Consider the following 15,289-nt stretch of genomic DNA (forward strand, 5'->3'; position numbering starts at 1 on the left):
ACATGGACTACTTTGATGATGTTTTTATTGCCTTTCTGGACAATGACAGTATACCATACATAGATTTTCAATGGAGGGACAAAAAGCTCTCGGACTGAATCTAAAATATTTTAAACTGTGTTCCGAAGATGAACGGAGGTCTTACGGGCTTGGAACAACATGAGGGTGAGTCATTAATGGCATAATTTTCATTTTTGGGTGAACTAACCCTTTAACATAATGATGACAGAGTTGCGACGGTTCACTGCTACTTGAAAACAGAGAATGACTGCTGCTGGCGAACAGCGGTCTTTCGATTCGGCTTTGGCCGCAACTCTGGAGGATTTGAAGTTAAACTTTTTTTAAAACAAGAACGGCGTTGCTCTGACTCCGTCGCTCTGACTCAGTCACCTTCTTCGTTGCTCTGATTGGTTGTTGCGCTATCCTATTTTGTGCAGAGGGAATTTGAAAGACAACCGTTTATCACACCCCTCGTATTGAGCCCTGTCAATGGTGAGTTCCCAGACCTAACATCCTAATGCGGGTCCGGCATGCCAGGCTAAGGGCAAAGATGGGAACAAATACATCAAAAAGTATTTAATTACAAATTACAAATACTTACTCATCAAATGTTTTTAAATAAAATACAAAATACTGATGTGAAAAAATTATTTAATTAAAATACAAGTAATTTGTAATTTGAAAATACAAAAATACAAAAAATTTAAAGCAATCATTTGAAGGTAACAGTGGAGTTAGATGAGAGAGAGAGAGAGAGAGAGAGAGAGGGGGAGAGAGAGAGAGAGAGAGCTTTTTCCTCCTTGAACAACTTATAGGACAATTATTCATAAACCCCCTTACTCTACTATCCTTTCACTACAGTTTAGCTGTTTTTTAGCACAACTAACTTATCCAACAGTTCAGCTGTTAGTCGCCTTCTGTGAGGACGGTAAACCATTCCTCCAAAGGAAAAAAGACGCTCAACTGGTGCCGATGATGGCAAAGCGGTGTTGTATCTCATGAAGAGTCACGCGATGATCTCACGCAAGATCTCAAGATCTTGGTGGCGCAATGGAATGGATCCAACAGGAACATGTCACGTGATTTAATTGCATCTTGCCGAAAAATTTTGATAGGCTATTTGGTAGTCCTATTAAGCCTGGTGATTAAAGTTATTGTATACGAAAATAAAATGACATAGGCCTATTTAAATAAATATTTAAGTATTTGAAATACAAAATACAGTCTCTCAAAGTATTTAAATACAAATTACATTTGATTTTTTTTTTTTTTGGGAAAATACAAATTACAAAATACTCAAAAGTAATTAAATACGTATTTCAAATACATTAAAATACTGCCCATCTCTGGCTAGGGGACCTCTGGTTGAGTTGACACAGAATGATTCTATGATATTTAGCTACACCCCTGATTAATTAGCATAATGTCCCATGGTATTTCCATGGTACTTCAAAAATACCATATGTCTATTGTGAATGTCCAAAAAACATGGAACTAATGATACAATTAAAAAGGTATTTTTGTGCATCAACGTATGAAATTGGTATATTTAAATTGTGTCACTAGTTTTATTCTCACCCAGTTGTGTGAATGCTTTGCTCGTTTGATCAGCTCTCTCTGCAGTTTTTCGCCAAGACCTCCAGAGCATCTAAACTTCTGCACGATCCTGTGGGTGTGTTCGAGCTCATCTGCCGGTAAGAGTGGCTCCAAAGCCCTCAGGTAGCGCTGCAGCGTCTGGCCAAGCGGAGGCACCGGCTGCGGCGGAACCGACGAGTGGGCCTGTCTCAGCACGGCCTGACGAACGTGACACATATGACTGAAAGTGAGGAGCTGAAGTTTTCACTTCAAATATCCTTATGAGTCACTTCCCTTATACATTTTGTAAACCCCCACTACTCTGGAGAAAAGAGACGTTTGCATATATTCATAAATAAATATATTTCATAAGTGTTTCTAACAATCACTGTCAAACGGTGCTAAACAGCAACAATAGCATATTTAGAATTATATGCACAATACTACACAACACTTACCCTGTGCATTAATAAAGAGCATATTCTTGGATATATCCTCTCTAAAAGCATTGTTCTACGCTGTTTTGTTGTTAGCAATTAAATAGCAAACCATTTAAGCTTATGCAAACACGAACATCAAGAATCTTCATCAATGATATTAAAAGATAACTAAAGTTAGCCTATTCTTCGCCACACAAGAAAACGCCAGTAAACTATTCTGACAGTTGAAATGTTCAATCCGTTAAGAGTCTTCAAAGTTCGGCTAAAGTTCGTGAGCTCCAGCACGCACTTCGGGTGTGGACACTACAACACGTGTGCAGTGTTTTTTCTGCCGTATCATTTGGTATATGTGCGCAAAAAAAATGAGCCACGGTCTATTCAGATCCTCTTGGGCGTTTTCAGACCTGTAGATTCCCTGCTTTTCATCCGAAACAGGGACTTAGGCCTAGCCTACAATATCATTTTTATTATTATTATTATTATTATTATTATTTTTCAATAATGTTGCAGTTTCTTCTTGGTTCGGTTCGCTTTCACAAGGCAACAAACCTAATGTGTTTATGCAAGTCACATGTGAGTAAAACTGTCCTCTTATTGGCCAGAGTTTCCTCTGCGTCATCCATCAAGAAATACATAGACGCCTAAGGCCGGGGAAAGTCTACCGTTATAGGTTTTGACATAAATGCAGATATAAATATATATATTTTTTAAATAATAATAATAGGCTAATTGTCGATTTTCAAATATTGCACCTGTCAATACAGAATGAAATATTCTGTAGCCAATTTTGCAGTCTATACTGTCGACGTTGTCTTTGCTGTATAAGTAGTCTATATATTTATGTTTATATAAACATATAAACGGCGCCTATGTCCAGAGATAGCCCTCCCCGTACATCACCTAGCAGCAGCAGCGCCGTGTCAGAGTGTGCAAAGACACAGAAAACGCCACGCAATTATCAGGACATAAGCCTACACATTGTAAATAGTGTAAACGAGCGCTATTTGCAAACTGTTGGCATAAATTGCAATAATCACGTCTAACGACATCATAACGGCCAATGTTATGAAATAATGCGACGTACATGTAACTTTATTGATGTCATCTGGCATTTTGTAATGTTTACATTACACACACAAAAAAACACAAATTAAATTATTTAGCCTAGGCTATTTACTTATTTATTAAGCTGCAACCATGTAAAAGCGTTATAAGCCATCAAAAGAGGTAGGCTACGTTAACGATATTACTATAAAGTAGGCTAACGCTTGGCAAACTTATTATCCTATTTCCATCATCAGTAGTTCATCTTCGATAGCACAATATAATTATGCAGTAGCTTAATATTTGTATGAAATCGTGAAACATTGTCTGGTCAATGGACATCTTCGGAGTCTAGGACGGGGGTATCAGGCCGTGAGTGCAGAGACGATTTGCGTGAGTGGTATTTACGACAATAACGTTAAATACAAGTACTCCACAGCGACTCTAGGGGTCGCTGTTTGACAAAAACGAAATTCCTGCATAGTGTGCCGTGTGCCTTTAAGCATGCACAACGTTTCAGATAGTATGCTAAGTGTAAACCATGAATCGGATATGGGTCACAATTGAAAGAACGTGTAAACAGACGGTCAAAAAATCAGATAGGCAACAAATTAGAATTGGGCATCAAGACCTGCAGTGTAAACGAGGCCTCTGACACAACTACAACTGCTTCTACTAGTGATGTTACGTATGACCAAAGCCATCTAAGGAAAGCCTGGCCACTCCCTATTAAGCCCTATTGTACCGAATTTTGGTTGTAGTTCCACCAGAGTTCCACTGGGGGGGCGATCGTCCGAGTGCAAAATGAATGGGAGTCTAATGGGGCTAGACGGCTAAATTTGTCTTTCACCCGATTGCCGTTGACAAACCTCAGATTTGAATGTAGATTTTGCAAGTTCAACATGGGTTATAGGTCCAAAGTTGAATGAACAAGTACTTATGTCCTTTCGATTTCTTACAGGTTGAGTTGTGGTTGCCCATAACACGCTACCATTCTGCTAATGGACTTTGATTGGTCAGTGAAGGACTGATTACGTCCAGAGATACCGCTTGATGGCATCGTGGCATCCGAAGTATTTTCGGCGTGGTCTTTTAAAACAATAAAACAAAAACTCTGTCAGAGGTGTTGTCGATGCCTCGAGAGAAAAGAAAGTGCAGATCGCAAAAACACCAAAGTGACTGAAGGATTGCCATAAAGCAGTTCTCTGGTCGTACGATGTGTATGACGTCATTGCCATTTTAAAAGACTTTTTAAAGCAAATAAGTGACTCTAAAAAATTTAACACCCAGTAATCTGTAATTTCTTTGCATCTCCTTTCGAAAACAACATTCAAATTACTAGACAAAAATTATATCCTGAGAAAAGTGGATTTTGAGGGGTGTAGCTCCATAGGCCTCCATTCATTCTGCACTCGTCCTGTGAGCGCCTGGAGCCAGAGTGGAACTGCAACAAGTTCAGAACCCGGAAGTTTACTGCCAGTGAAACTTCTCCCCATATTAGACTTTGGGTGCTTCTCAATATCCCTCCTCGTCTCCTCACTCCTCTGTCCTCCATCCTATGACCCGGAAACCAATCAAGCACAGCCATCTTGAAGGACATCTCAATTCTCTAATTGCACCGCGAGGAGTCGAGGATCGAGGAGTGAGGAGGCTTTCAGAGGAGTCATGAGCGAGGATACACAGGTGTATCCTATGCGGAAGTGTTTTATTGACAGTGTTGTGCAAGTTACTTCCAAACTGTAATACATTATATATTACTTGTTACTGTTATTTAAAAGTAATTCATTACCTTACAATATTACTGTCTCAGAATTGTAATGCGTTACATTACTCCTGAATTACTTTTGAGTTACTTTCACCAAAATAACTATACAGAAGTAGAACTTAACATTCTAAAATGACTAGGGCTGTAACGATATGCGATATGAAACCGAAATCGCGACACTCAGATCCACGGACCTGCAGAATCGCGACACACCCCTTCCAACTCCCAGCGTTATCCTTCCCGTCCAGATCCAATGCTACCACATCTTTAAATTACTATTAGTATTATTTGAAGTTAACATAAAATTATAAAATACGTAGACCTACACCACAAAACTAGTTGATGATAAATTATTTAAAATTTGGGAATTCCAGCTTTATGGACATGACATTTGCAGTCAAAACTTGAAATATAAATTCTCAGAAAATGCATTAATACCAAAATATTGAAATGTCTGTTTATCCATAGGCTCCTCCCTGAAAGGAGTCCAGACATTAGAAAAATAACAGTCTACACATGCGTTTTATATATAATATTATGGAAATAGACAGTCATGCGTGACAAAAAAAACTTTAACTTTTAGGATGCAACGATTTTTGTTGTTTTTTTGTTGTAATTCTGTGAATTAAACTGCGCAAATCGGATGAAGAAGGGTTGGCTCTCCACAGACCATAAAATATTTATTTTATTTTATTTTTCGTGTTCTCATTTTTGAGGAAAAAACAATGTTACAGACGTGACAGTTCTCCGTTACGGACGCGACCGCTCTGAAGCGGCACTAAAAGACTGCTTTAAAACTTTCACAGAGACCTTACACACACAAAGCCTTTCTTTAAAGTGAATTTCGTTTTGTATTAATTGTATCTTAATTTTAATCAATGTTTCATCAACCAATTGCCTGGATTTAAGCGCGTGAACTGGAGCGCGTCTCATAAATGAACCGAAACTCAGCGTATAGGCTAGTAGCCTATTCACGGACCTGAAAAAATATATCTATATTGATATGTCTACTTGTAAACAGAACAATTCAAAACGAAAGAAAACAGACTGCTCTCTGCTTATGAAATTAAATGTGCATTTCTCTCTGGTGCATTCACTAGCCTACTGCGAAGATCGCGAGTCAGCATCGTCAACTTCATCTTGACCTTATTAATAAACAATTAAAATGTCTCCTTGCTATATTTGACATATTCATAATCATTGCTTTTGCCGGTTCTTTGTGACAGCTTTTAGGTGCTTTATCGGCAGCGCCGCCGCCCTTACATGAACGCGTCACCACCGCATCAAAAACATGATTGCGTGATGAAAACATGAAAAATACCACATAAACATAGCCTAACTGTTTAGAAAGAAAACACAGAACGAATAGCCTAATGCTCATACGTCCATCTCGCGAATGTATAGTCTTCTTCATGCCATCTTCACCATTAGCTGCTTTTCCACTGGCCAGCGCGAGCACAGAGGCCGAAATCATACATCACCGCACTCCTGTAAAAAATAAATCGCTATAAAAAATATATCAGACGCTGCCATTTAGTCTTTATTTACAGACTTGGACACCACACGCGGCTATTGACTGACCACGAACAGTTAATTTAGCCTACTTGCATTTTTCATTCGTTAATGTCTCCAGGTCTTGGTGTTTTTTTTGTTTTGTTTTTTGTTTGTTTTACAATTAAAACTAAAAGTCTGTTGTAACGCAAGCCTTACTGAACATGTACCGAGTAAAATATGACTGAAAACTGATTAGTAATGCATTACACTACTGCGTTACAGCAAAAAGTAATATGTTACTGAAATGCATTACTTTTGTAACGAGTTACTCCCAACACTGTTTATTGACTAAACGTGACGCACGTATACATTCTCCTCCCCCTTCACATCGGTCACAATAATTTGAATTTATACGTTACCCTTGCTGTTTATATTAACTACACATCTCACATATTTCAACAGGGTATCTTGCTTTATTATTATTCATTATGCATTTCTTAAATAAACAAACTTCAACAACATAAAGGCAGATCCTTTGAGCGCTGCTGATGACGCTATGAAGTGACGCTCGAGTGATCAAGTATTCCAATGTATAAAAAAAACTGTCATTCAATTCCTCCGTCCTCATTTTCTTTCCTTGCGTCCTTCCCTCAAAACCTACAGGGGGAGGAGCTGAGGCGCTAGGAAAGGAAGCGAGGAAAGGAAACGAGGATGCACAAATAAGAAATGAGAAGCACCCATTCTCTGGTATGACACTGAAGCTTCGATGTGGGTATCGCACATGAGACGTAATTTCTATTGAAGCCCCGTATCGGGCTGTGTATTGGTTTCCCAGAGTCACGTGATCAATGACAAATGAAGCCTCACTTTCTTTCCAATCACGTGCTCGATTCGATTTGGGTGCCAGAGGGCTCGAACCCCAGATCTTACCTAACGAGTCCTTGTTGGCTCAGTCTGGTTGATGGGTTTGTGAGGAGAGTGCTGTACTTTGAAAGTTAGCCAATACATTACATTTAAATAACCAAAACTACTTATTCTTTTTTGTCTTTTTGTTTTTGTAAAATCTTTGCACTTTTGGTATTTTTTAGGTATTATTATTGTTATTTGGGGTTAGGGTGGGCTTAAAGGGATAGTTCACCCAAAAATGAAAATTCTGTCAGTAATTATTCACCCTCATGTTGTTCCAACCTCGTAAGACATTCGTTCATCTTCGGAACACAAATTAAGATATTTTTGATGAAATCTGAGAGCTGGATCACTCCTCCATAGGCTCTCATAGGGATTGAAACTTGCCAGCCCCAAAAAGTTATTAAAGACATCGTTAAAATAGTCCAAGTGACTACAGTGGCTCAATCTTAAGTTTATCAAGCGACGAGAATACTTTTTGTTTGCAAAAACAAACAAAAATAACGACTTTATTTAAACTATTCATTTCCTTCTCTGTGGGCCTATAGTCAGTGAACGTAGTGTGATTGCGTAGTGCTACGTCACACGTAGGCTCACTATTGGCCGACGCTGGTCATTTGTGTGATGCGTGTGACGTACAACAACAGAAGCTTACTATTACACTAGTGAACTGACACGAGGCCCGAGAAGGAAATTAATAGTGGAAATAAAGTCGTTATTTTTGTTTGTTTTTGCGAACGAAAAGTATTCTCGTCCCTATTCTTGTATTCTAGTATTCTTGTTTGTTTGTTTCTTGGTACTGTTTCCTGTATTTGTCTTTAAGCCGTTCAGACTTTGTCTCATTTACTTTCTTCTTTAAAGGGATACTCCACCAGTTTTTCTTATTAAACTATGTTATTCCCTTAACTAAGACGAGTTGATACATACCTCTCTCGTCTCAGTGCGTGCACTATATCGCTCTGTATTGCCGCAAAACTATGTTAGCACTTAGCTTAGCCCATGCATTAAATATGGGCCAAGCAGAGAAGCGACCAAACACTTCCACGTTTTCCCTATGTAAACACAGTTACTCAAGTAGTGTAACTTGACCTGGGCTGGTGACACAAAATAAACCGTTGCGCTTTTCTAAGCGTTTAAAATTGATGAATATATTGTATGGCGGAATACCATAACAAGTGCTTTTGAGCACTTCGACTTGGCGCAATAATATCTTCACTCGTGAAAAGTCCTCTTACCGGCTCCCGCTTCCTCTCGTTGTATTGACGGAAATGTCAGAGGGAGAGGAAGCGGGAGCCGGTAAGAGGACTTTTCACGAGTGAAGATATTATTGCGCCAAGTCAAAGTGCTCAAAAGCACTTGTTATGGTATTCCGCCATACAATATAGTCATCAATTTTAAACGCTTAGAAAAGCGCAACGGTTTATTTTGTGTCACCAGCCCAGGTCAAGTTACACTACTCGAGTAACTGTGTTTACATAGGGAAAACGTGGAAGTGTTTGGTCGCTTCTCTGCTTGGCCCATATTTAATGCATGGGCTAAGCTAAGTGCTAACATAGTTTTGCGGCAATACAGAGCGATATAGTGCACGCACTGAGACGAGAGAGGTATGTATCAACTCGTCTTATTTAAGGGAATAACATAGTTTAATAAGAAAAACTGGTGGAGTATCCCTTTAAGACCCTTATATTTTCTACAGTTTGCCATGTGTCATCACTTAACCATTCCTTCTTTTCCTTGAGCTTGTATTCAAGACAGGCTTCACTGGTCTTCACACAAGCTGTTTTGGTCTGTTCCCACATAGTGTTGATATCGTCTGAATTTGGCTCTGTATGATCCAACATATCTGCTAATGCCTGGAATCTGTACTTTAGTTGTAGCACAAAATAGCTTCTGACCTTGGTATCATGTAGTATTCTAATATCAAATTGTTTTCTGGCTGTCTTTCTGCTTCCTGTTTTCCTAAGCTTTATTCTTAGCACAGCTATTACCAGGTGGTGATCGCTACCAACATCTGCTCCTCGTTTGACCTTAACATCAAGTAAAGAGAAAGTTGTGCGTGAGCCCATAAAAATGTAAGCTTTGTCAGCTTTGTTTTCTGGTTTGCGATCTGGTCTCCCGATTATCAGTATTTAACAATATTCAATTAGTTATTCCACTGGACATGGAATCTCTTGTTTCTTTTCCCAAATCTTCACTCACGTCTTACCCATTTTTGCAGAGGATTATAAATGTTTATCAAATATAAATCACAATACTGATGAGCTTGAGAGTGCAGAGTAGATTTTACAATCCAGTGAAGCAAGGCAAATGATGTTTAGTGCTTCTATATAGACCATACTAATCCAATTTTGGGACATTTGACATGTTCTCTCTGCTCTGTGTACACATTTTGTATGGCAGGTGAGAGATTTCAGCATAATTGGAGGAACCTCACTGCAAATGAGGGTCCGTCACATGCTTTCCTGTGCACTGACCAGTGAGCTGGCATCATCAATAAATTGGGCTGGGAAGATGGTTAAAGAGCAGTCAAGGCAAAAGAGGGCATTCAAGGATACTTTCTTGAATATTTGTATATTTGGTGAGTTATTACTATCAATGATTTAAATTGTCCTTCTGCCTTTTGTGTTCCCAGCAACTTACTACCTTACTCCATCCAATATTTCCCTCTTCCAGTCCCTCCATTAATGTATTCAATTGCATACATTTTATATCCTGTTGTTTTTCTGTTTTGATTTAGATGCTTTGCCTTTGCAGATAGGTGTGGGAAAAGTTTATGAATATATTCAGGCAGTCCAGAAATGGCTCCGATGTGCACCATACCGTGTGGGCGGAACTGCACATCAAACAACTGCAACTGTTCCGTTGGTGCCTCCAGAAACAAATACATTTTTGTCTTATTTATTTTTTGCTTCACTTTTGCGTCTGTATGAATTTATTTTTCATGACATGGAATGAGGTGCTTTCAGTTGACTGAATTAAAATTAAAAAAACTGCAAAAAAATAAATAAGAATGTGATTGAACTAGTGGAGAAGTGTTTTATTAATATAATAGATTGAACATTGATTCAATGGTATGAGCATGTTTTTTTGTCTCCAATATTAATATTGTTTCAACAAATGAGGGTGCCAAAATGTACTTAAAAAACATCACTTTGTCAAGTCACCTTCATTTATAAAGCGCTTTTAACAGTATGAATTGTTTCAAAGCAGCTTTACAGTGATAATAGAAATGACCGTAACAGATTATTTAGGCTTAACAACAGCTCTAGGACAAAGTTATTGTCCAGCTAAATTTAGTTTTGATTGATTCACTTCCGTTGTGAAGATCATTAGTTCCCTTTCAGTCGATAACGTCGGATATAGTCGACGCCGACTGAAATGGGATCACGCCAGGGAGCCTATTGTCTTCGAGTATTATTGAACGAGCCAATACACATTGGCGTGCGAGATCTGCATCTCACACTCCGCCCCGCGGTGCAGGTATAAATACGGAAGTAGATGCACGCAGCATTTGCCTTTCGCTTTGGAGCCAAGCTTCATGTCTAGGTCTTCTGAAGAGTGTTGTTATACAACGAGCGAATGTGTCGGCGCTTCTTTAGGAAGTCTCTCCTGGTGTCAGTGTTAACAGCGTGAGTGCAACGGTGATCGCGAGCTTTCAAACTCTCAACTGCTGTTTTCACAGCAACCAAATTTCTGTTTGTCTGACGGTCGGTTGAGGGCGAGAAGGTGGTTGTTTCACTGATACGTGCTGCACCATTCCTGTGTCAGTGGAAAAACTAAAAGAGCAACACGGGTGCGTTTGCGTCTTTTTCAACATGTCATTCCGCCCGTGCGTTTCTGGATGCGGTCGTTCCCTGTCTCTCTCTGATGGTCACAATTGTTGTATCACGTGTTTGGGCTTACAGCACGCTGAGACAGCTTTTGTGGACAGCTCATGTTTTTCACTGTGGGAATATGACTGTCACAATGTTGAGGCCTTCGTTCACGGAGAGCGAGTCCCCATTACCATGCCCCACCCTCGGGTGCCGTGTGGGATGGGTGACCGGAGGATAGTGTTGGATGTCCAGCCCGGTAACCAATCCCTGTGGGCTCCTCACTCCTCACTTTCACTGCAGCCACTGGAGCTTCCTGTGTTGTCTGCTGATCCATCTGTAATGGGTGGACCAGCGGTTTCACTCGGGGCTCCCCTAGAGGACAGGACGCCGATTGCAGCATCGGAGGGTGAGCTTACTTCTGGAGATGATGACTCAGCAGGTCTCCCTCCGAGCACAATGTTGCCCGAGCCAGATCCAGAATTATCAGCTATGCTGAAACGTAGGGCTAGGTATCGAGTTCCGTACTTTTTAGGTACCGACCGAATTGCCTCGATACTACCGAGTATCGAAACATGTCTTGTTTTTCGGTACAAAGTTTCGGTACCTAAGTGGTTAATCCCGTCAACGTCAGTGAAACAATAAAAATGCAGCATGATTGGCTGTGGCGGAAAAACACTAGTTTACGCGGCTGCCCAGAGACGTGGCTCGTCGCACGTGAGGCTGTAGTGTGTGTGTGTGTGTGTGTGTGTGTGTGTGTGTGTGTGTGTGTGTGTGTGTGTGTGTGTGTGTGTGTGTGTGTGTGTGTGTGTGTGTGTGTGTGTGTGTGTTAGCGTCCAACCCAGATAATAAAAAATATGTGGAAATGATCAAAAGTGTACCTATGTACCCGACTCGATGCCATAAGCACACGATGCAATATTTTTGACAAGATAATTGCTGCCAAGACCGGTAACACGGTAAATCTAATAAGGCACTTAAAAGCGCACAGAATACACTCGAGAGTAGAAAGTTTATCAGCCTTCGACTACAAGAACTGGAGCGCGTCACATACAAACCAAAACTCAGCGTATAGGATACTTGCCTCACAGACATGAGAAATAGTTCTATATATGTTCAAAATATGTCTACTTTTAAACGAAACATTTAGAAATAAATAGTTTGATTACCTAATCCATATAGGCGCGCACACGTTCACTACTGCAGGGATGAAGAGTCAGCATCGCAAATTCGCAATAATCATCTTTGCAGCAAACACGTTTAGTAAACACTTGTTCATTACAAACAATTAAAATATCTCCTTGCTATCGTTTCCCGACACATCCATAATCATTAGGCTACTTTTGCCAGTGCTTTGCGCAAGCTTCATGTGTGCTGAGCGCGAGGCATATATCCCGCGCCCCAGTAGCCTATATTTAATTCAATTTACATTTATTTGTATTGCATTTTCACAATACATATCGTTTCAAAGGAGCTTTACAGAAAATGCATGTGTCTAAATTACAATTTAGAGTGATCTGTTATCAGGGGTGACTGTGTGTAATGCATTTCAATTAATTTTCATTCAGTTTCATTGTTAAACAATGCATTAAGTTAAGGCAGAAACAATCAGCTCATTGAAGTAAAGAATACATGTTGTTAAATGATTAGGAAACATAGAAAACTTTAGCATTGGTGCTTTTTTACAGACTCAAAATATGAGTGTAAAAAAGTCAACAAACTGAAAAAATAAAAGTTTTTTTTTTAGGTAATGTTATATAGATAAAATTGGTATCGAAAAAAGTATTGTTCAGGAACCGGTATCGAAGTCAAGGTATCGGTATCGGTATCGAAAAATTTTTTTACGATACCCAGCCCTACTGAAACGGGCCGCCGAGGCTGTCGGGCTCTAGTGGAACCCTCCACCGTGTCCTGCTCAGTCGGTTGGATGATTGGTATCTCGGGGCGGGGCATGCTGGTTCTCAGCCCGCCGCCCCAGTGCCCTTCTTTCCCGAAGTGCATGTAGAGCTTACTCGGTCGTGGAAAGCACCTTTTACTACTGAAAATAACTTAAGTAGTTCTTCCTCCCTCACTACATTGGCGTGAGGAGGAGTGGTGAAGGTAGAGCGGTCTGTTGCGACACATTTATGTCCAACGGCCGCTGCGTCCTGGAGCGGGGATCCTTGTTTCCCCTCGCAGGCCTGTGAGTTGGCGAGGCCTGTGAGTTTACAGACGGAGGCTCTCCGACACACCCTATCCCGACGGCCCGCTGTTGCCTCCACCCCGCCGCCGGTGATAGTCCCTCCGCCTGTTCGTCGCCGAGGGTGCTCCCCTGCCACTGCCTCCGGTTCCACAGGGTCTCCGCAACAGCCTTCACCTAGGCCCCAGCGTAGAACCAGCAGCAGGCAGGCCGCCCAGTCTGTCTCAGTCACTGCCCAGCCAGGGGGCGAGTGTCAGAAGCATTCCTGAGATAGGCCACCCAGGGATGGGGGGACTAGCTCTTTCGATGGTTACCGTTCCACCACTGGCTCTCCGGAGTCCAGTGGTACCCAAATTGTCAAAAGAGCGAATTTCTCTGTCCCTGGGACCCAAGAGGGCGAGGCTGGCGGTTTGCAACCCTGTGAAACAGCCTTGCTTCCCCCAGCCCCCTTTTGTTCGCCAGCCGGCATCACGATGCGTTCAAGGACCAGGACCATCCTCTGTTGCCCCGTGGAGACAGGTAAGTGCAGCACTGCTCACTCAGACCCCGCTTTGGGCCAACCAAGGGCCTTCCAAGCCGGGTCCCTGTCCTCCACCTTGCTGCCCCAACCCGGGTATGCCTGTGGTGCCTCTGGTCCCCCTGGTCCGGTTCATCGAAGCCTGGAAAGTGCTTTCCAACCCATCCAGCTGGCTCCTCCGTACCATCAGGCTCGGCTACACGATTCAGTTCTGCCGGAATCCGCCCAAGTACTGTGGCGTTCGCCACACTTCGGTGTCGAGCGAATCTGCTCCTGTCATGCGCGTGGAGATCGCTGTCCTGCTGGCGAAGGATGCGATAGAGCCGGTGTTTGTAGCCGATATGAAGACTGGCTTCTACAGTCCGTACTTCATTGTACCCAAGAAAGGTGGTGGGTTATCCTCACAGAGGATCGCGTCCAGTCGGTGCTGAACTGCCTGAATTTCATCAAGAGCAGAACAGTGGTTCCACTGAAACATTTTCAGAGGCTCCTGGGGCATATGGCAGCTGCAGCCACAGTTACGCCGCTCGGCCTGCTTCATATGAGACCACTCCAGCACTGGCTCCACGACCGAGTCCTGAGGTGGGCGTGGCAGAGCGGCACGCTCCATGTAAAAATCACCCCGGCCTGCCGCCAAACCCTCAGCCTGTGGTCAGACCCTTTGTTTCTCCGGGCCGGAGTGTCCCTAGAACAAGTGTCCAGGCACGCTGTGGTATCCACAGACGCCTCCAACACCGGCTGGGGGGCCACGTACAACGGGCATGCAGTAGCTGGCACCTGGACGGGGTCCCACCTGCATTGGCAAATCAACTGCCTCGAGTTGTTAGCAGTGCTCCTTGCTTTGAGACGCCTCAAGACGACGCTGCTCGGCAAGCATGTACTGGTCCGTATGGACAACACTGCGACCGTTGCGTACATCAACCGCCAAGGTGGTCTACGTTCCCGTCGCATGTCACAACTCGCCCACCACCTCCTCCTATGGGGTCAGAAGCATCTGAGGTCGCTTCGTGCCGTTCACATCCCTGGCCTGCTCAATCGTGCCGCCGACGAGCTCTCACGACAGATTGTGGCCTCGGGAGAATGGCGACTCCATCCCCAGGCGGTCCAGCTGATATGGGACCACTTCGGGGCCACACAAATAGATCTGTTTGCCTCTCCGGACTCGTCCCATTTCCAGTTGTTTTATTCCCACACCGAGGGGACTCTCGGCACGGATGCACTGGCCCACAGCTGGCCCCGGGGCCTCTGCAAATATGTGTTTCCCCCAGGGAGCCTTATTGCACAACTACTGTGCAAAGTCAGGGAGGAAGAGGAGCAGGTTTTGCTAGTTGCCCCTTATTGGCCCAACCGAACCTGGTTCACCAAACTTTCTCTCCTCTCGACAGCTCCTCCCTGGTCCATTCCTCTGAGGGAGGACCTCCTCTCTCAGGGACGGGGCACCATATGGCACCCGCGTCTAGACTATTGGAGACTTCATGTCTTGTCCCTGGACGGGACGCGGAGGTTCTAGGTAATCTACCACAGTCAGTCGTGGATACCATCACTTCAGCGAGAGCT

General features: G+C 42.6%; 1 protein-coding gene across 2 annotated transcripts in view; it reads right to left on the minus strand.

Annotated features, from left to right (window-relative positions):
- cratb (carnitine O-acetyltransferase b) overlaps positions 1-2,468 on the minus strand; it is a 301,172-nt gene extending 298,704 nt beyond the window's left edge. The window contains exons 1-2 of one of the 2 annotated variants that reach the window (XM_077195547.1): positions 2,034-2,468; positions 1,579-1,794 (exon numbers count right to left, since the gene is read on the minus strand). In XM_077195547.1, coding sequence (XP_077051662.1) covers positions 1,579-1,794; positions 2,034-2,084 — 267 coding nt within the window. In that variant the 5' untranslated portion in view covers positions 2,085-2,468. The remainder of the gene's footprint in view (positions 1-1,578; positions 1,795-2,033) is intronic. The other variant, XM_077195546.1, reaches the window with a different exon arrangement.
- Positions 2,469-15,289: the final 12,821 nt, after the last annotated feature.

The sequence above is a fragment of the Siphateles boraxobius genome, unplaced genomic scaffold, assembly GCF_051911475.1.
Source record: "Siphateles boraxobius isolate OS27281-9 unplaced genomic scaffold, OSU_SipBor_1 33, whole genome shotgun sequence".
In the NCBI taxonomy this organism is placed as follows: Eukaryota; Metazoa; Chordata; class Actinopteri; order Cypriniformes; family Leuciscidae; genus Siphateles; species Siphateles boraxobius.